At 38.1% G+C, this 21,786-nt stretch overlaps 2 protein-coding genes across 3 annotated transcripts; one reads left to right on the top strand and one right to left on the bottom strand.

Annotated features, from left to right (window-relative positions):
* The first annotated feature begins 892 nt into the window (after positions 1-892).
* Positions 893-14,630, top strand: LTA3 (Dihydrolipoamide acetyltransferase, long form protein). The gene is made up of 19 exons (XM_077379789.1): positions 893-1,078; positions 2,194-2,250; positions 4,328-4,382; positions 4,461-4,494; positions 5,960-6,009; positions 6,124-6,168; positions 6,309-6,382; positions 6,857-6,926; positions 7,123-7,533; positions 9,923-9,983; positions 10,056-10,100; positions 10,192-10,275; positions 11,254-11,330; positions 11,415-11,477; positions 11,636-11,706; positions 11,817-11,877; positions 13,973-14,033; positions 14,125-14,205; positions 14,289-14,630. Exons 1-19 carry the CDS (start codon positions 969-971, stop codon positions 14,345-14,347), a joined length of 1,569 nt encoding a protein of 522 aa, XP_077235904.1. The 5' UTR covers positions 893-968; the 3' UTR covers positions 14,348-14,630.
* Positions 14,631-16,254: 1,624 nt separating this feature from the next.
* LOC143876688 (3-oxoacyl-acyl-carrier synthase-like protein (Protein of unknown function DUF455)) lies at positions 16,255-18,716 on the bottom strand. 2 transcript variants are annotated; one of them, XM_077378375.1, is made up of 4 exons: positions 18,157-18,716; positions 17,951-18,070; positions 17,419-17,652; positions 16,255-16,969 (listed from the first exon to the last, which is right to left on the bottom strand). In XM_077378375.1, the coding sequence occupies exons 1-4, from the start codon at positions 18,343-18,345 to the stop codon at positions 16,490-16,492; spliced, it is 1,023 nt and encodes a 340-aa protein (XP_077234490.1). In that variant the 5' UTR covers positions 18,346-18,716; the 3' UTR covers positions 16,255-16,489. The 2 variants fall into 2 exon arrangements, with proteins under 2 accessions (XP_077234490.1, XP_077234491.1); XM_077378376.1 differs by having other exon boundaries at positions 17,419-17,649; positions 18,157-18,700.
* Positions 18,717-21,786: the final 3,070 nt, after the last annotated feature.

Genomic DNA, 21,786 nt, shown 5'->3' on the forward strand with positions numbered 1-21,786 from the left:
GCTGCGAAATGCCTTTTGTGATGGTCCCTGGCCAATCCCTTTTCAAATAAATAGACGAAATCTGCACAAGCCCTAAGCTATGAACTTTACTATAATGTAATGTAATGTCAATATATGATGAAAAGAAAAGAAAAAAGAAGGGTGTCTCTAGGCCCATGGATGCCCACTTGTACATAATCAGATCCGTTGATATGGTGGGCAACCACGAGTCTAGCCCATTTCAGGTGGCTCCGGATGATCTGAGAACGTTACTCCATATGGAAATCTAAATCGTTAAATTTTTGTACACACGTGTCATAAAAGCTACATGAATCGCGTTCTCAGTTCTCACTGGGTGTAAATTAGGGGTGCAACTCGGGTCGGGTTGGATCAAGTTGAGGCCAACCCTAACCCAACCCGAGATATCATTCCCTCAACCCTAACCCAACCCAACCCGAGCCTCGGGTTGAGGATGGTCAACCCTAACCTAACCCGCCTCTAAATCTTTCAACCCTAACCCAACCCGTCTACCCGAAATCGGGTCGGGTTGAGTCGGGTTGGTTCGGGTTCACCTTGGGCAAAACAGAAAAATTCAGTTGAATAAAGGTTGGGTCGGGTTGCCAAGGCCTCAACCCTAACCCAACTCGAAATTAAATCGGGTTGGGAGCCAACCCGAGCTAAAATCGGGTTGAATCCGTCGGGTTCGGTTTGAGCCCGACCCAAGTTGCACCCCTAGTGTAAATATGAAAACAGTTGGGGCAAAAGTTAGGTGAAAAAATGTTAGACGTTCCACATAGTCTGCGACCCTTTTGTTTTTCTTAATTCTTAATATAATATACAAACCACTTATTTGTTAATGGCACTCCTCCACCCCTTCCCATAAAGCCAGTCAGAGCCGCCTGGTATCTAAATCCGTTGCTATTTCTTCCGAAAAGAAACCATTCCATGACCTCTTGATTCTATATCTCAACATTAAAAATAAGAGAGAGATGTCTCTTTCTCGCCTTCGCCTTCGCCTTCGCCATCTCCATCCCTTCACTTCTCGCTCTTCATCCTTCTTCAGGATTCGATCTCTGAGCACCCTCTCATCTCTAGCTGGGTACGCTTTTTGCCCTATTTTCTTTCCTTTATATCATTTCTGGATTTTACTTCTATATATCTACTTAATATTATTGAGATAAAAGGGAATTTCAGCATCAAAATCAATCAATTACAAAAAAAAAAAAAGAAGAAGAAGAAAAGGAACAGAAATGGACAAGGTCGATTTCGAAGGGATTTTACTGCAATTCCAGGCCTCAGCTTCCGGTTTTTAATTTTCTATACTCTATGATTTGAATTTTGATGTTTGATTTGACTCAAATGCCTTTCTTATGGCCATCATTGGTTTGAATTTGATGTGCAAATCTGAATCACGTTGATGTTCTCAATTGTTTCATCTGAGACAAATGTTGTATAGCAGAACTGATCCTGTGTGATGGTTGTCAGTCCTTTTTCTTTGGATATTTATGTTTGCCTTTTAGGTTTTGAATATACAAACCCATTTTGATGAGTTCAGGTTAGGTAAAGGTGTTCTATAGATAGAAGAGAACCAAGCAAACATAATTTGATCGTCTATTATGTTTTCAGAACCCCTTCGATTCCATTTTCATATCTTTAATCTGCGAAATTTGTGAATAGCTTTTGTCTTCTGTTTGGCCACACAAGTTTCTGATACTGATTTCGTTAAGTTAGTATGTAATATTGCTATTTCTATGCCTTACGGTCTTGAATACTTATTTCTTTGTGTGGTATCTCATTCTCTTTCCCAAATTTGTTTCCGCAAAGATGATAAATTTGGAGCTGGTACTTGCATTTGAAAATGGAGGCAATTTGAATCGTTTTGCACATGCCATTACAAATTTACTTTCCCCTTCTAAATTTAAAATTAGTAAAACTTCCCATGGCTGTCACCAAGTTGTCATAGTCGCCATGTTGGTCAGGACTGCCAGCTCACTGAAGTTCAAGTTTAGGAAGTAATCTTGGCATTCATGCTGTTGTAAATGATGCTCTCAATATTTCATCTATTGTTGTGAAATTATTGGGTTCTAAATTTTATTGTTTTTCTAGGCTTCTATGTTGGAATGTGCAGTAATAACATTTTTCCTTTCTTTCTTGAAATGTTGCATGGATCTGGTTGTCATATTTCACTAATGATCCTTGATTTTGCATGTGCAGCTTCACCCGTGTGCAGAATTCCTTGGCCGGTGACACTGTTAGTGGGATTACACTCAGGTTTGCATCTGATTATCTTTCTTCATATGGTTCCCACTGAACCAGTTTATTTTTTCATTATCCCAGTACTCAGTCATATGGTTGTGTTGTAGAGACTAGAGAGTTCTGGTATGATGGAGAGAATCAAATCAAACCACCCACAGAAATTACAATCCCCAAAAGAATATAAACAAACAATATGTTGAGTAACGATTAGAGAATTAAGTTGCTCAATTCTGTCAAACCCTGCAGGGGAAAATGCAATTGTAAATAGAATATCAAAGAACTGTTAAAAGTTGGCTTTTTCACCCATCTATTGCTCTCTTTTATTGTCCAAAGACCTTGCTCATTTAATCAGGAATCTTATATATTATTTCAACTCCAATTTCTATTCTAAAATTCAGTTTCCTATTCTAACATCCACCTCTATAAACAAAACAGGAAGCTTCTACTCACATGTAAGCCCATGAAAGTTTCCAAGCTGATACTTTCCACAAACCATTCAAATCTTCTATGAAAAAGTGCACTTTCTAGTTTAAAACCCTTTATAATTATAAACAAATCTTAATTCATCCTCCCTACTTCAATTTGCACTTCCTCAGGAAACTCTAGAAGCTTCCACTAGTTCCACCTTTCTAGAATAGGGGCATTCTAAAATTCAACCAAGAAGTTAGAATAGTTTATGAACATTAAAAATAACGATGCTTTTCTTCACTTTTTTTTTTCCAGAATGCATCATATAGGCCTCACTATTGATATTAGCATGACATCCTGATGGTGCCATCAATTAGATCATGCTTGGTCCCATCGCACCTTGTTATTCTTCTTCTTGACGAGAGGGCTAAGTTACATAAAGGGGTGGTCGAGGTTATCAAATTGGAATGGTGATGCGAAGAGTAATAGACGAAAGGATTCTTACTAACACCATGGGGGAATCCCTAGATGTGGGGTTGGTGGTTGGCAGTGTCCAAGATGTGAATACATCAATTTCCGCTTCAGAAAGTACTGCAACAAATGTCAGGAGGTTTAGATAGCTAGGGTAGGGGACAATGTGAACCAGACTCAAGGAAGGACGGCAATCAATGCGGCTGCTCTAATCCTTGATTCACAACAGAGTGCTGTTATTGGGGGTTTCAGATCCCATGAGGTCTTACAGGGTCAACACTGCTATGGAAACATGGCTAATTGATGGGACTGTGTGGAGGAAGGTGGAAGGGAATAGAGTGAAAGTGGAAGGGGAGAAGGGATCAACTAGAGGGCTGAGTTACTTAAAGGGGTTATTAATCTGGAATGGTCAAGGGAGGAGGCCTTTAAGTGAATGAGTGGATAGATAGTAAGTGGTTCTTAGGCTTTTTGCCTAAAACATCGAGATGGGGGGCAGACACTGGTTGGTTAGCTTTTGATCCTTAGATGGGGTATTTAAGGTGATCCAAGAAGTTCAGGGCTCTTGTTACTCCCCTTTTTCCAATTTCTCTGGTTGGAATGCCGGTTCGAGAACGACTTTCAGAGTTTTCTCAGCTAAGACTGAGATCGAGTATGCGAGAATGAATATTGAGGCCAAAGCCAGCTTCAGACTTCAACAATTGACTTGGTCGTGGTCGAACCCTAACACAAGATTGACTTGGGAGGAAAACAACAAACTAGGACATGGTGCGTGTGGACAGAGGCCGGGTTTAAGGCCATGGGCTACTTCGAGAGAGCTTGCTTGAGTGGTGAGGAAGGAGGAAGACAATGGAGGGCCCACCATAGAGGAGGATAGATGGAGGATACAGGGAGGTACGTTGCCTGTGGGACCAATGGTAGGGAGTGGAAAAATTGAGCCTTATCAATTCAAAATCAGAACTCTAGAGCTTCAAATATCCTATCCTACCTACTGCCACAATATGTACTCTCTAAACCCTGACAAAAATAATCCAAAATTCAAATACAAGAAACTGTAAAAACTAAAAATCCCTCATAATTTAATGAAAAAAACAGTTTTTTTTTTCTTTCTATGAAGAGATCTGTTCCTAGCTAGAACTTACTTTTGGTTGATTCATAATCATGATGCTTTTTATGATTTCAGTGTCACTCATAAATATCGTAACTTAATTTTCAGGCCTTTGCCATTGTCCTTGTTCAATGGAGTTGGCAGAAGTCCTTTGGCAGACAAGGTTAGTTATCAAAACGTATTATTACATTTTCATTCACCCTAACAAGGTTTTTACTTAAATACCACTTATTTGTGGCAGTTAAAAATTGGAGTACGATCTTTCTCATCTGCTGGTATAGTATCCTTCCTTTCTATTTCCCCCATCTTTATGGGTTCTTTTTTAATGTTTTAAGCAAGCATCACTTAAACTTGCATGTTTTGGCTTCTAATAGGACTTATATTATTCTTATTACACCTTCCGAATGCCGTTGTTAACGTTATATTAGCCATTATGATTTTATTTGCTAGGTTTACGATGCAGGTAACTAGAGAACTATCCCTGAATGATTATAAAATTGTGCTTGATCTAAATTATTTATCTAATTAACAGACCCACTTTTGTGTGGTACATTGTGTTAAAGTTGACTCATTGAAAAGTTCTAGTGTTTTAGTTGGTACATTGTGTTAACATTGTATTTCTATTTGAGCAATTTGGAAAAATTCACCATTTCACTCAGCTGACTTACTCGTTCTGGCCAAGACTCAAGTTTTGGGTTGCAGAAAGTTGGTAAGTTAACAAAAGTAAAATGCAAATGATAGCTGAACCGTTATCAACTTAGCCAAACTCCTAGTTCTATCCGCTAGGAAATTTTTTTAAAAGCTCCCGAGTTAATGACCAGCAGAAACCAGAAGAGAAATGTTTCTATTTGCTGTTATTTTATTTGATATCATTAGGGAAGGAGATTTAGAATTGATTATCACTGCTGCATTAAAAAAAAATTCATCTCTGCTTTAAAACCTCTTGACGTATTCCTAATTCTCAAATCTCAATCGTTTTCTCCATACCCAAGGGCCCCTTTTATTGGTCTCATATCTCAGATCTGTCCTTTTTCTTCTATCACCTCTAATCTTCACTGCTTCCTCTCCAAACCCTAGATCTCCTTTAGTTTAAAAAATTCCATCTCTGCTTTAAAACCTCTTGACGTATTCCTAATTCTCAAATCTCAATCATTTTCTCCATACCCAAGGACCCCTTTTATTGGTCTCATATCTCAGATCTGTCCTTTTACTTCTATCACCTCTAATCTTCACTGATTCCTCTCCAAACCCTAGGATCTCCTTTAGTCTTTTCATTCTCTAGATCAATTCCCTTCCAATTATCTCATATGAGAGTAATTTTAAGCATTTAATAACTGTTCTCCATTATCTTATTCAACCTAGCTGATTTCTTTGTTCACCGAATCAATACACCCTGGCCTTTTTGTGCAATTTCTTAGTCTTAAGTGAGATCTTAAACATTTCTGCGAGAGATGCTAGCAAATCCCTTGCTTTTATTTTCTGTTTTTGTTTGAATTCCACATCAAGTTTTGAGCTTCTCCAATTATAGCTTACCTCCAACACTTGGTCTATGGATTTTACTATCAATAAGATGCTTTGATGCACTGTGTGAAAGGTAAAAACTCCCCGAGTCAATCATCGATTGGTGCGAGTTGACTTGTTTTCAAAAACTCCATATGTTACCCTTTCATCCATGTGACAGTTATGATTGTTAATGGTCTATCTTCTGGCATTTACCATTATGCTATTGTGCTCTTTCAGAACTTCCTTCTCATATTGTTCTTGAAATGCCAGCCTTGTCCCCAACTATGGTAAGTGGAGAATGAAGTCATCTCTGCCTGTATTTCTTAACTACAATAACTTCATGCTGATTCTCACCTTTCATATCAGAAGCTGATGGTTTGATTTTGTGTGATCCTCCACAGAATCAAGGTAACATTGCGAAGTGGAGGAAGAAGGAAGGAGATAAGGTCTGTTATATTTAAATTTGATATCATGTAATGGTTGTTGCCTTTCCCTGCTGCAAGCTGTGTTTTTCTATCCTTATTTATCACAACTTATTATTTCATCTTCAAGTCCATTTTTCTTGAGCATTTTCTTATTCTAACAGATAGAAGTGGGTGATGTGATTTGTGAGATAGAGACCGACAAAGCAACCGTCGAATTTGAGTGCCTCGAAGAGGGGTAATTCTGTTCACTTGATTGTTGACTTTATACTTGAGATAATGAAGATTCACATTGGAAACTGCAGTGACACATAGCGTGAGCCTAGCTCCCTGTCTTCAGAATTTTCTTTAACTTGAGTGTTGTCATGTTTTTACAGCTACTTCCTAAAAGTAAATTTTGTTTTCATTTTCGGCTTTCTTCCATCTTTGTTGACGGTTGTTAATGTCTTAGGTTATAGTCATTAATGTGGTAACTTATACGTTGGTAAACACTTGTGTTTTTTCCACGCATTATAAGCTAAAAAAGCAATCTATTAGAGAAGCTATTTTCTTTTATATTTTTCTCTGTCTAGGGCCTACTACTTTTCTTGATATTAAAATACCCTTTGCCCTGCTTTCATTTTCTGCATTATTATGTTTTCAGAAGTTTCATCTATTAATTTGTCTCTGCTGTTTAATGATGATAATATTTAGTTATCCTTGCATACTACAGGTTCTTGGCTAAGATACTAGTTCCCGAAGGTTCAAAAGATGTGGCAGTGGGACAACCTATTGCAATAACCGTAAGTTCAAGTTGTGATATTGCTTGTACATGTATTTCATCCTTCTCCCTCTCACGGAGTACTTCTTGACATCATTCTTTTTGATTGATTTCTTCCGTGAGTAAGAATTACTTGGGTTTATGTCCAAAAGAGTTCATTAAATTGAACTATGTGAAGGCATATTGTATACTGAAATTGCTGTGTCCTGGTTTGCAAGGTTGAAGATCCTGATGATATTAAAAAAGTCCCGTCTACTATACCCACTACCAGTGGTTTAGAAGCCAAAGAAGAAAAATCACCTCATGTTGAGGTCGAAAACAAAGGAAGGGCACTGAATACAGGTTTTGATAGAATTAGCCCATCAGCAAAATTGCTGATTATCGAATTTGGATTAGATGCATCTTCACTGAAGGCATCAGGCCCTCGTGGGACCCTCTTGAAAGGTGATGTACTAGCGGCAGTCAAGTCTGGAAATGGATCTCCAAGAACTTCAGATCCTTCACGAGAGAAGGCATCTACACCATCTCAAACGCCACATAAAACTGCTGAGACGCCACATTCAGAGTCCAGGCCTCTTTCACATCTTGTGGATACTTATGAAGATTTGCCAAACAGTCAAATCCGCAAGGCAGGTTTCACTGCACTGTTATGCATTTCTACTTGCTGCTTTTGCATTTTTGTTTATTTTGGAAGAAGGGTAAAATCTTATCTTGCGTTCTTTTAGTAGGTTCCTTATGTATGGCCTTCTTATGTAAGTTGTGTACTTGCCGAAAAGTTCTCTATTTTGATTTTCTAAACGTAATTGCAAATATCAAGTGCCTCTTAGGTTGAAAATTATGTTGCTTTTTACAATTTTTTTGGTAACTTGGTTTTATTTATTCTTCATGCATATATCTACATCGTTAACTATTTGTTGTGCAATTAATTAAATTGTTGGAAATAATCCATTTGTATCATTACCCTTTTTCCTTCCATTTTTGCTGATATTGGTAAACCTATGGACGTCTGTGTACTTTTTACTTTCTACCCTAGTGTTTAGAACCAATGCCTCACTGCTACATAATCATGGGGAAAGAACTTCAGATTTAAAAGTTAACTTGCAGTCTTTGATCCATCTGAGGTTGTTGGTGTCTGTTCTGCATGTGATTCTGTGATCATTCTTGGATCCAAATTTGAGGTTATTCAGATTGAAAAGATTTTCTATAGAAGGGCCCAAAGCCTACTGATTGGTGGCATCCGCACAGAAGAGGAGCTGCAAAGGCTTATGACATCATTCATATTCTGTGATCATTTTTGGATCTAAATGTGAGGTTATTCAGATTGAAAAGATTTTCTATAGAAGGGGCCAAAGCCTACTAATTGGTGGCATCCACATAGAATAGGAGCCGCAAAGGCTTATGATATCAGTCAATTATAAGCGGAATGTGTTTCCTAACTACATTGATAGATACCTTTCTGATTCTGGGGTTTTGTCCAATGTGGCAGATTGTTTGGGGATACTGTAATCTGTCTCTGCGTTATGTGAGGTGTTACGCTAGGAGAGGCATCTAGTCACTGATGAGTTGTTTAGTCCCTGGTCATTTGTCAGGATTGTTCTGCTGCTAGAGAGAGACTTAATGGGCTTCCTATTTTATCTACTGTGACCTTCCTCTTTATCTATTGTGGGGTCTCCCTATTGCTCTCTCTTTAAGTTTGCTTGTTTTCTCTTTTTTCTTAATAGGAAAGTTTTCCTTGAAACATGAAGGCTGGCTAACTTTTTATTTCTGAACAGTGAAGATTTATTAAATAAAAGGGCAAGAGCCCAGTGACCAAGGAGGTCAAAACCAACAAACAAATGAGGAAAAGGAAAATAAAACAGAGAAGAAAACAAATGGCTGTACAAATAGAAGATGAAGCTCCTCAAGGGAGATGAAAATTTCGATCGACTCTATCAACCCCTGATCTGGCTAGAAAGTCAGTGTCTGAGTTGGAAGAACTCCAAAACATGTCAAATCACCGCGTCAAGGGTAACTGAAAGCACCTCTCACCCATCTGACCACATTAAGGGAATCACCCTCGAAGACGCGCATGCACATCTGCCTTATTAGAGTCCTTGCCAATAGGCCCCGAGAAAGCCTGAAGCACCTCTCTGTTTGACTTCTGAGAGGGCCCCCATTACCAATCAGACCTGTGTTTCATAAACTCGAGCCATTGGAGTTCAGATTCAACTTCCCAGCGAGTAGGGTCCCAACTGGGACGAGGTCCCTCTCTTTAATATCTACTAAGCTTTATTTTCTCCCAGGACCTGTAAAGCAAAGACACTGATATTCCTCTGAAGAAAGGAAGACTCATAGCCCATTGGGAAACCACAATGAAAATTTGTCTTTAATCTCCTTACTTTCCAACCAAGGTTATCTCCAGACTCTTGTCTGTAATCTGGTCGTGGTACACCATTTAACATGAAGGTCAGTTTCCCGCTCCTGCCCACAGAGAATTCAGTCTTGAAATCTTGCTGAATAACACTCATCTGTAACTTTCTATCCGTGGGAACAAAAAGGAATGTGTTGTTGTTAATCCTTGTTTCCTACAAAGTCCAACCACATCAAGACTCATGATAAACTTTGTTTAATCTTTTCACTCGTCTTCCATATGACAGTATCCAAGATTTATTTCACATTTTAATTTTTCGATTTGCCTATATTCATTTGACTGAATTTTATTGTTGTAATGGTGTGCTACTAAAACCAGGTCTTACAGCCTATAAATTTTCATTTGTCTGCCCAAAGTAAAAACACTTCAGGTTGATGCTTCTTATTTAAAAGCTGGAGTTCCTATGGTCTTTTTAATTTCTTAGTGGCATGGTTGTAAGTTGTAACTATGAGTTTACAATTTTCTCTTTCGAAAGGCTACAAATATATTTAAATTTGAGTAACCATAAGAAACCCAGGAATTACTCTTTTTGTTTCATCTTATTTTTTTTTATCTTTAGCTTGCAAATATATAGTGAATGATGCTGTAGGGGCTCTAGTTGTTTTCAGGTGATAGCAAAGCGGTTGCTGGAATCAAAACAAAGTATACCACATTTATATTTATCTTCAGGTATGGACGCTTTTCTTGAAAACTTGGTTGTATCAACTTCCAATGATTTATAATATATGATGGTTGATACAGATGTTATACTTGATCCTCTGCTTGCTTTCAGAAAGGAACTTAAAGGTATGGAGCACGGAATTATAGAAGTTTAACCTCTTGTATACTTTGCTTTATATTAAATCACCACTTTTTTCTTTGTGGCCACAACTGGCAGAGAAGCATGATGTTAAAGTTTCAGTAAATGACATTGTCATCAAAGCTGTTGCAACTGCTCTGAGAAATGCACCTGAAGCAAATGGTGCGAGTTCCTGAATACAAAGTGTGAATTTACTTTTTTGAGGGATTTGGAATTTTATAAAAAAGGACATTGTACTATTGGTTCTTTTTTCCCGCTTATTTTTTTAGAATTTTCCTACCTTTCCTCCATCATGTCATTTTACTATTGTGTTTGCGGTGGTTATACTCTGATAGTTAGTTATTCAGATATCCTGCATATATCTGCACTGATAACAGGTGTAGAGCTCTTTAATGGATTTAATTCTACACCATAACAAGCAATTTACTATTTACAACCATGCCACTTCTGGTAGTAAGATCTTGTAGTCGTGTGCCATAAATTGCTTTTGAAGAAAAATAACTTCTTATAAAACATACTTTTGTAATGTTGCCTTGCACTTGAAATGCTTGCTTCTCTGTTTAATTTCTTTTCTTTTTCTTTTTCTTTTTTCTTTTTTTCACATGAATAGGAGGTTTTAGGATGGGATTGATAACAGGACTAGCAATCTGGAATGTTATTGTGACGCGTAGACATACAAGCTCCTTCCATGAATAAAACTTGAGTGGAATGTTATTGTACTGAGTTGAGTTGAGTTGGAATGTTATTGTACTGGATAGATGTGGTGGTGCCTTCGAAATGGAAATTGAAGACTATTTAAAAACCCAATTTTTACAGTCTGTTCCATTGACTGATACTAACTGCAATTGTGACAGAAGTAGACTCCAATTCATAAAATCAGACTTTTCTTGAATTTGTCATTTGTATACTTTAAAGTTTTAATATATGTATGTTTATATCGATGTATTGAACCCCATCCTAGCTTCACACTATTATGCACCTTGTATACGTATTGTATTACAATCCAGAAAAATCTCGTCCACCTGGGACTACTTCTGTCGATCTTTACTATAAATATAACATTCATGTGTATTTTCATATACTTTATACTCTGCCTAGAGTGATGCTGAAGTTTTATTATTTACCAATATACATTGGAAGCTTATTGGAATGACGAGAAAGGAGAGGCCACTTTGTGTGATTCTGTCGACATATCAATCGCAGTTGCTACTGAGAAGGTACTTCTACTTTTAGCTTTTCATGAAAGACATAGTAAAACATACCCAGATCATTTGATCTCATTAGCCATTTCTGAGATGTAGGGGTTGATGACTCCAATTGTAAAGAATGCAGATCAGAAGTCTGTGTCAGCAATCTCCTTGGAGGTACTCTTAGAACAGAATTTATTCCATACGTTTTTTTGGTTTATTCTGCTATTAAGTTATTTATTTTGTTGGGTCCCTACCATATGGTTATTTCCATATGCTAAAAAGCTAAATGGTGTTTCCTTTCTTGCTAATTATTTTTGCTTTCTGCATTTTAGGTCAAAGAGTTGGCTGAAAAGGCACGGGCTGGGAAGCTTACCCCTAGCGAATTTCAAGGAGGGACTTTTAGGTGAGTTCTCCTTGCCTCTATTCTAGTTTAGTGTAGCTTTTACCTATCATTTTATCCTTCTGACATAGCTGGATATTTATATTACATTCTTATTCTACATTTTTGTGCAGCATTTCAAATCTAGGAATGTTTCCAGTGGACCGTTTTTGTGCAATTATAAATCCTCCCCAGGTACATGGCTTTGCTCCTGTAGATTGCTGCCTTCCACCAATTCTTGATATCTAAAACAAGTTTAGTGTTACTTTTCATTTTGGTAATGTCCATCGTAGTAACGGACAGTAATTATAAGGTGTGGTCCTTAGCTTAGTAGCTTAATAATCTATGATAACTATAGAATACAGATATCTGACATGTTCTATAAGATGTGTTACTAAAATTGCTATTACACCACAGTTGCATAATTAAGTTATCATACCAAATTATAAAGAAAATCATATACAGCTATCTACTTTGGCATTATTTCATAAAAAGTTGCGCATTGCCAAATAGGTTATGAGAAAGTGTGTTATTGCCAAAAGGAGGATTTCCATTTATGAAAAAAATTATCATTTAAAATTTCTGTTAACCTACGAATTTTCAAATGACTAAGATACCCATTATTATATTATTATTCTCTTAGGGAACTGATATCGGCACTTCCTATTTTTTATTTTACCCACTTGCCCGTCCGTTTCTTTTGTTTTTATAATGACTAAAATACTCTTCTCAAACTTCCTCTCTCTCTCTCTCTCATACTATTCTCATCTCCTCAAAAACATGAAGAAGCCTGAGGCTGCAAATGGATACAATGGGCGCCGAGGGCTTATGTTTGTCCAAAGGAGGTTTGGCTCTTGAGCGAAGAGGTTAATGTTTAATTGGACAAAATCCTTCTAATGTGTCACGTTGCTACTAACCTCCGGTATTACACTGATGAAAATACTCATTGCTCATGATGACCGTGCCTTAGAAACGAAAGGAGAGTTGATCCTCGTTTTGACATGACAAGGGAGGCCCAAGCAAGTCAGTGTTGTTTGATGCCCGTGTTTTTGCAAAAGAGCTATGACAATTGAAGAAGGCTAGGAGTTAGTAGATCTTGAGCAAGGTGTGGAAGAGGTGCTCTCCTTCACCATAGCAGACGACATTCCCATGCCCAAAGGCTTACTAATGAAAAAGAACCCATCAAACTCAAAAAAATGAAGGCAAAATCTAATACTCGAAACCCATCCCATTAGAGAACCCTTCCCCTCCTTTGAGATATTAGACAGAGAAAAAAAAGGGTTTAAGGGTTGAGCATGAGAGGTGGTTGGGATTTTGGAAGGAGGAACAGATTATTTAAACTGATTTAGGATTTGCATTCGTGAAAGGGAAGAGAAGGGTTTATGGTGATTTTGGGTTTTTGAGGTTGCGAACTAGGAAAAAGAAGGTTTTGGATTTTCGAAGGAAAAAAGAAATAGGGTTTAGGGTTTTTTGAAGGTGTAATGATCGTGGGTTTTAGGGTTAAGATGATTGTATGAATGGAAGATGGATCTAACTTTGATCGAGAGGCTTTGATATCATGTTAAAACATGATAATGATACAAGGAAGAGAAAGTCGAGAATGGGGGAATGGAGATTCCGTGAGGTTCAAACTTCAAAGTACCCCAAGAAAATTAAAAAATATATATTATACGTCATTATCCTCCAACAGTACAAGCATGCCACTCATAAGTAACAATATAAGGATAGGTCCCATCAGTACGTAATAAATCTAAGAAAGAGGCATGAGCCCTACGATGGGGCCCACTACACACATTGACTTCAGCAAAAATCATACAAATATGTATATAAGAATTATGACTCTTGAAAGAGTGTTTCCTTTCTCAAGTTTTAAGGCAGTGGTATTCAAATGAGAGATTATGATTCTTGAAAGAGTATGTCCTTCCTCAAGTGGTATGCAAATATGAATTTAAGGATTATGATTCTATCCAAAATTGGGTCATTATCTTTGCCCAAATCTTCTATCATGGGAAATGCTCTGGTTTGGAATCTCACAACTCCTAGATGCTTGTGATATCACTAAAAGGGAGCATGCCTTATAATTTGTTTTTTGAATAGCTGGCTGATCTTGTTGAGAGCATGCCTCGTAAATAAACCCACATTTATCATCTCCCGACTTGTTTTGTACTTACATTGCCACTAGCTCCTGCTCTGACTCCCACATTTCTCTATTTCTGGCAACTAATAAGAAATCTATTTGTGCCATTAAAAAAAATATAATAATAAGAAATTTATTTGTTATGCCTTGCAGGCCTGCATCCTGGCTGTGGGTAGAGGCAACAAGGTTGTTGAACCTGTGATTGGAAGTGATGGTAAGATGTTCACTATTTCCTGTATTATGCATTACCTATAATTTTTACATTCTCTGCAGTATAATATAACGCTTGTGGCATTTCTTTCCAGGAGCGGAGAAACCTGGAGTTGTTACGATAATGAGCTTAACGTTATCTGCTGATCATCGAGTATTTGATGGCAATGTTGGAGGTATATAATAACTAGAAGGAGAAGTTATGGTCTGCATATTTTGGCTCAATGCCTTTGAATTTTAACACGCATTCGTTTTGCAGGTAGGTTCCTCTCTGCTTTGTCTGCAAACTTCAGAGACATTCGGAGACTTCTCCTATAAAAGCACGGCAGTTATAACTTATAAGCCCTTGAGTCAATAGATGACTCAGAGAGACATGCCAGCCATCGGCCTTTCGTTGCGTAAGGTCGTCTTTTCAATCTCACTTTGTAATTGTTTTACAGATGGAAGCTCTGCTTGTTTGGCATTCCTTGTGTTATTTAGATTAATAATTTTTTTGGGGGGTTTATTGTAGTCTCAGCTCGGTATGAATGAGAATTGAAATATCGGATTATCAAGTTTAGCCAAGGTATCTTTTATCCTGAATAAATGTTTTGTTGAGGTATCCAATTTTGTGAAGAGGATTTTCAGTAGAAGCTGTAGATCTGATATTTCATTTGAAAAGTTATTTGTTATTCTCTGCGGATTACTGAATCCAGTGTAGGGACAGTTATGGACGATCTACTGCTTAATAAATGAAGGCAAGTCATGCTTCATGGTGCATATGATCCCTATATGGTCTATACTCTATTCAAAACCTTTTAAAAAACAAATACCAGGGTTTAATGACATTTAGACCAACAGTTTTTAATCTCGGTATTTATCATCATGGCTGAGGAAAATGTGAGAAAACCTGGAAAAAATTACTGGGAAACAAATGCAAAATTTTGCTAAAACCTGAGATTTGGTGTAAATTGTAAACATTGACAGGCGGATCAAAATTTTGGACGATGAAAAGATCAAATTATTAAGATCCTAAGTGGTTTAAGGGTGTAGCCAACGCTTTCTATCAAGCCTGAGACTTTCGGCCTTTGGATTAAAACATTAGGTATTAGAAAAGGAATACAGAACCATCTTGGTTGATTTGTAGCTTGTCTTAATGTTCCTGTCTTGCACAAACCTCAACAATTCTTGCATCATGGTAAATTGGTAAATAACTCTTCAGTGGCATCCCTACCGTATAGTTGTAAAACCTTACACCATATAGAAACTCCTATATTCAGTACTTCTTCATAAACAAATTCCATGGTTGAATCTCGTCTCGGTCTTTATCCTCACGGCTGAGAGGATAAATTGGGGGGGAAAAAAAGGAAAGGAAAGAAAACAAAATTGTTTTCCTCGGAAAAAAATGCAAATTTTGCTAAACCCGAGATTTTGGCTAATAAATTAAAAACATTGGCTGATAAATTGAAATTTTGACTGGAAAAAAAGTCAATTTTTTACCAATGAAAAAGTTAAATTCATATGATCTCAAGTGTCCTAAGGGCCTAGCCAAAATGGGGGGGTGTGTGTGTGTTAGTGTAATGATTAGACATATAACATTTGGTATTAGAGCCAACACCACTTCTCTGGGGGTTTTAGTGTATTGATTAGACATCTAACATTTGGTATTAGAGTCAACACAACTTCTCATATTACTTAACGTACGAGTGTACGACCGTTAAGAAGGCCAGTTGTAGCAACCCAAGTAGAAGTATTCAGAGCAGGCCATATTTGTGCAAATTTGTAAAATTCATCATGGCAACCATTGGGAATGACACTAATATTTCCAATTTGTCAGCAATTTTAGATTTATCGGCCCGTATTTTTCTTTAGAATAATCTAAAAAAATTAAGAAAAAAAAACATTTATACGCTGAAAGTTAGGACCCATCTCATATTTCTGATCTCAGCCAGAGTAATATACCCAAGATATAGGCCCCCAGAGTAATAACCACCGTGTCCTCGTAGATTAGTGGGCAAGTGCAATTGGTAGAATAGTGAGTAGTTACCAAAAAACTACCTTTTTAAAAAAAAATAGTAGTATAGTTAAAGGGTGCTACCTCAGCAGGCAACGGAGTTACAGGTAGTCTTATGGGGTTTTAGCTCTGTTTTGCAGCCAAGCTTTGCAGCCAAGCGTAGCATGACACACAACTTTACTAGTAAACTACTAATAAAGTCTTCCAAATGTACAACCAAACAGCCTTCGAGTAGTCCAAACAGAGAACAGCTTATTACTTAGCTTGACTATCTTCCAAAATGTACAACCAAACAGCCTTCCAGACCTAGTCCCAACAGTGAACAGCTTATTATTTAGCTTGCACTTATAAAAGAGAATTATAAAGGCATGAAACAACAGAGATAGGCAATGTAGTACACCCAACAAAAACCACTTTGGATTGCAATCTGTCTTCTGAAATGGAAGATTGCCAGAAAGAAAAAGGACCTATTCAGGTCTAACTACTTTAAAAGCAAGAGGTTCATACCACTGCGGCCCAAAGCCAGCTGCTTTTCTGGCTTGCTCATTGAAAGGAGGCTTAAGTGTCCCCCTAAAGTATGTTCTAACAGTAGCATGGAACGTCTCGATTACTGTCTCAAGATCATCACTACCCTCTGTTGCAATGTTTCCATTAACTCCATATCGAGATTCAAGAGGGCTGTTCATAGAATCTCCATCTTGTTCTTCTTCCAAGATGTCTTCTTGTTTCATCCGCATGTTTTGAGAGCTTAAACAAATAGGATTTAATACAGCATTTTGGGGTCTCATGAAAGTCCTAAAGCAAAGATATTTGAACCATTTCACACCAGCAGCACAGTGGGTAATCTCTTCTGGGTACACCACTGTTTCTAATAAATCTGCAGTACGGTCGTCACCTCCATTTCGGAAACGAGTGATAGTTGTCGGCAGCACATCGAGCCCTCTTGCCTGTTTTCCGACCAATTTATCAGTCATTCAATCAATTAACAAAGCAAACAACATAACTGCATTGCAAATATCGAAATGAGAATGCACAATTCTCGACAAATTTGAGCCTGCTGCAAGCTAATTCAGCAAACTTTTTAGCAATTAAGTGCTAGTTCTCTGTTAGTTTTGGTAGGAATTGTTGAAGTATAAATGATATTTAACACCAACTCTAGTAGCTTAAGCTTTTGGACTAATTGATTGTTTTCACATGGTATCAGAGCTATTGCCCAGCGGCTAGTTCTGTGTTCAAAACCCAACAGCACCTTGATATTAAAAATAAAAAAGAGGGGCTACACATGAGGGGGAGTGCTTAAGTATAAATGATTAAATAACACCAACTCTAATAGTTTAATCTTTTGGAGCAATTGGTTGTTTCACAGGAATAACTCATAGAAGGGAGGATAATACACCTCATGCACACAGTGCTCAATGGCGAGGCGTGCCAGAAGATTTTTGGAAGTTGTCATTGCTGAGTCCCAGAGACCGTCGTGAGCTGGGAATGCCCCGTAAAAAGAACCCAATTCCCGGAGTCGGGTGGCGAGCAGCGTGAAATGCCGGCCTTCATCTTGGGCTACCTTTACAAAATCTGTGAAGAATTCCTTCGGCATTGACTCTTGCTTGCCAAAACGAGCGATTATATCCTGCTTTCAAGAAACCAAATTCAAGTCAATAGAATCAATTTATCTAGTGGCATCCAAAGGCGAAACAACCAATTACTCCAAAAGCTTAAGCCGTTAAAGTTCTTTTTTGGGTTGGCCTTACACGTGACCCATGTGGCCGTACACATGGATTTTTAATATCGAGTTATTGGGTTTTGAACCCGGGACCTGCCATGAGGCAATAGCTCTGATGCCATGTGAAAAAACTCAATTAGGCCAAAAAAGCTTAAGCTGTCAGAGTTGGTGTTATTTAATCATCTATACTTAAAGAGTAGCAATATACCCAAGACAAATCAATGGCCCAGCTCTCGGTATGAACGAGACTGTGGAGAATGGCCTGTCGGCTATGGAGACTTCCGGCTTTGCCAAGCTTGGGCATAAGTTGAGGAGACACGAGTTTGACCTGCACAGAGGCATTTCATCAAAAAGGTGGAGGGTCAGAAGAAAAAAAGAAGGAAAACAAAAAAATTGTAACGTTATTTTTCTGACATTGGAAAGACGGGAGGGTCGATCGGGAACAGGGAAATCGATTGAATGGTGATAAGGTTCATAGATGGTTCCCTGGAGCCATCGTGTGGCCGCGGCCTCGCCCAGACTGGCCTTCTCTGTGGGATCTGCAGCATTCAATACTTCCAAAGCCGCTTCTACTAGCGTCTGATGATGCTTGGGATGGCTCATTTTCTTACTCCGCTGTTTTTGTTCCACACAGCCCTGCAATTTATTTTTATAGTTGTCAACCTATATAACGGTTTAGCCGAGTCCGACCTTTGAATTAGGGAGGTGATTTATCCTGGGTCAGCCCCTTTCTAGTGTATTTGTGATTGCTCTTTTATGCTACAAGAGGGTCTCTGGGAGAAGAAAGTTGGTGAATATATCATTTCCCTTGAATTATTTTTAACTCTAAGCCGTTTGGATACTCAGATTTTAGAATCCAGGTTTTTAGTTTGAAAAGCGTTTTTTGAATTTTAAGTAAGAAAACTAGGTTTTAAGAACCTCTCCCCCATCATGAGATTCTTAAAACCTGGTTTTCTTATTTAAAATCCAAGAAACGTTGCTAGGACAGCATGCAGCAGCTTGATCATGAACCATCTTTTACACTATTTTCAAACTAAAAACCTGAATTCTAAAATCTGCGTATCCAAACTGCCCCTCAATGATCCACGAAACTGGAACTTTAACTTTTTTAGGGATTTATCAAGGGGCATCTGCCCTTGATATTTGATCCTACACCAGCCTCTTAAAAAGTTGAAAAAGTGAGGTGTTGTTGGATCAAATATCAAGGGTTGATGCCCCACTAGCATACGACCGTAAGGCCATTTCACAGTTGGCTTTTGCATGAGAGAACTTATTTGATAAGAGGGATAGTCATATTGATACAATTTGAAGGGTTAAAACTCCATTCAATTGTTAGGCCCCAATGTAAATACATTGTCCCACGAAAGTCATCTTCATTTGATGATCTAACTCTTCGATATATAGATATTTCTATATGGTATAGTTTATCTACAAATTAGATTGTTAGATCATCCGGTGGAGATGAATTTGGGGCACAATCTATAAACATTGGGGCCCAGCTACTTAATGGTTTGGATCTTCGAACAAGGTGGGCTTTATTGTATTTTTCAAAATATAGGCTCGCCTACAAACGGACGTGGTGTGTAATACACATTGGAAGCCACCTATTATACGGCATTATGTACATCATATAACACATATTCTTTGGAAAATTCATTGGGCTACTTGTTGGAAGATCCAAACGATTCATTTGTTGAACTCAGCGTAGATAGGTTGTGCCTCAATATTCATCTCCATCGGATGATACTAACCCTTCAATCTAACATGACGACACGTCATAAAAACCTCTACAGTTCAAAGAGTTAGGATCATCTTAGCAAGATAATTTTCGGGTTAAGGCCTATGTACATTGGGTCACAACAAATGAACGGTATGGATCTTCGAACAAAGTGGGCGCAGGTGAATTTTTTTTTTTTTAAATACTTTTTATGGTGTCCACCTTAAAAAAATCTAAACCGAATTGTTGTGCCTCACTAAGGATTCGTCCTCTAAGAGAGAGAATGCTGGTTGTGAGAATAATTATAGGTTGGGCCTACCTTGTTCAAAGATCTAAACAATTCAGTTGGGCCCAATGATGGGTTGAGTGAGTGTGTGTGAGAGAGAGAGCAATCAGAACAACTAGTGGCCGGTAGAGGGGGGAGACATTTTTTTGGGGAAATGATAAATGCGCCCCTTTTCATCACATTGGACACCCAACTGCAGGGGACAAGTGATGAAAAGGGGCGCATTTATCATTTCCCATTTTTTAATGGTATCATGAAGGGGGTGAATTTATCACTACCCTTTAAAGATCTTTCAACTGAACAAATATAGATTCGATCAAGATTTGTTCGGTCTGTTTGGTTGCCAGTAAAAATTTCATCCTAGGAGCTTTTTAATCCCAACAGTGAAGTCAACGTAATTTGCTAGGTTTGTTTGTTCCTACAATTCATAAAATTCCTGTCAAAATTTAGGGGCGTCATTACCAAATATAGGAAGGGAGGAGAGAGAGGGAAGAGAGAGAAAGAGCGGACATCATTCACTAGGAAAGAAAAAGAGGGGACAAGGAGTCCATGTCATACTCATAAGCAATCATTACAAGAGTGGGATTAAAAAAACTCTAGTGCTAAAAGGCAACCAAACATGGGATGGGACAAAAATTTTACTAAAAACTTCCTTAGGTTTTAAATTTTACTGGCAGTCAAACAAATCTAGGAGTACCAAATGTGAGCATAACATACCCAGAGCCTCCAATGGATGGATTCTCCTTCCATGCCGTATTGGCTGGCAGATGGACTCTGATCGCTATTTTTCACCTGCGGCGGTGGGTTGACAAGATTGGGTGAGTGGCATTTTTGTTTGAGTTTTTAACCCTTTATTAAGGTATTTTGGTCCTGGGGGTGATAAATTCACCCCCTACAGCGTACAACCAGCACACTCTCTCCCTCTACCTCTTTAAAATTCTTTTATAAAACAAGACTTACACCCGCTATCTCTCCAACATGAACCGTTGGTGGGTCCAATTTGTTTAAATTTGTGAACAAGGTGAGCCCAATGAAAGTACGCCTTTCTCCAGTAATCCAATAACTCTCTGATCTATAGAGGCTGATCGGAGAGTTTACATCATCTTGATTTTATATGGAAAGCTTATTTACACTGGGACCCAACAAATGAAGGGTTTGGATCTTCTAATCAGTGGGCCCAAGTGATATTTTTTTTGGTAAGAGGCAGACCCGGACCAGATTCCTTTAAAAGAGAGAAAAGATTTACAACCGAGAGAAAGGTACTCGTCTTTTTTGACCCTTTTTTTTTAACAACCAAGTGATTCTTTTTAGAGCATAGAGAGGGGCCGAGAGAGAGCTGGTGGTACAGTGTTGTACCGGTTGTAACGTCACAATCGGTAAAGGGTTTGAATGGTTAATCTAGAGATAAGTATGGAATTAAGAATGATGTTGGGGAAATTATGGATTATGGGAACCTTTTAAAACAAGAACGAAAGGCTAATCTTCAAAATCGGGTGGTCAAAAGACCCTGATACCCTTCTGACATCGACAGAGTCCTCCTTTTTCATTACTGCCTATTAAATTGGCACGCTTCATGAGGATTCTTTTTGTTCGTTTGAATGGGTATTTGAACCGAAAGAACCTTGGGTTCGTTTCTATGTTGGCCGTCGGAAATAACTAGAGATGGATGGAAGCTTGACACGTGTTGAAAAATTTTAACTTTTTGGAACTCTAACGTTAATGAATACTTTAGTGAGCAACGTTATATTTTCTTACTTCTCCTTTGGCTTAGAACGGCAACGTTATTGAATACATCTCTTTTGGCTTAGAATCATTTCTTTTCTCTGTTGGTCTCCATTATTTACACCGGCGTACCCATTATTCTTCTTTTGGCTTTGAATCTTTTCACTTCTCTTTTGGTCCTCATTATTTACGCCGTCTTACCTCATTAAGCTTTCCGCCGGTGTACCCCATTATTACCGCCGCCATACCCATTATTTCTCTTTTGGCTTATAATCTTTTTCCTTCTCTATTGGTCTCCATTATTTACGCCGGTGTATCC

The sequence above is a fragment of the Tasmannia lanceolata genome, unplaced genomic scaffold (genome assembly GCF_043159265.1).
Source record: "Tasmannia lanceolata isolate RefF3 unplaced genomic scaffold, GAP_Taslan_0.1 ptg000005l, whole genome shotgun sequence".
NCBI lineage: Eukaryota > Viridiplantae > Streptophyta > Magnoliopsida > Canellales > Winteraceae > Tasmannia > Tasmannia lanceolata.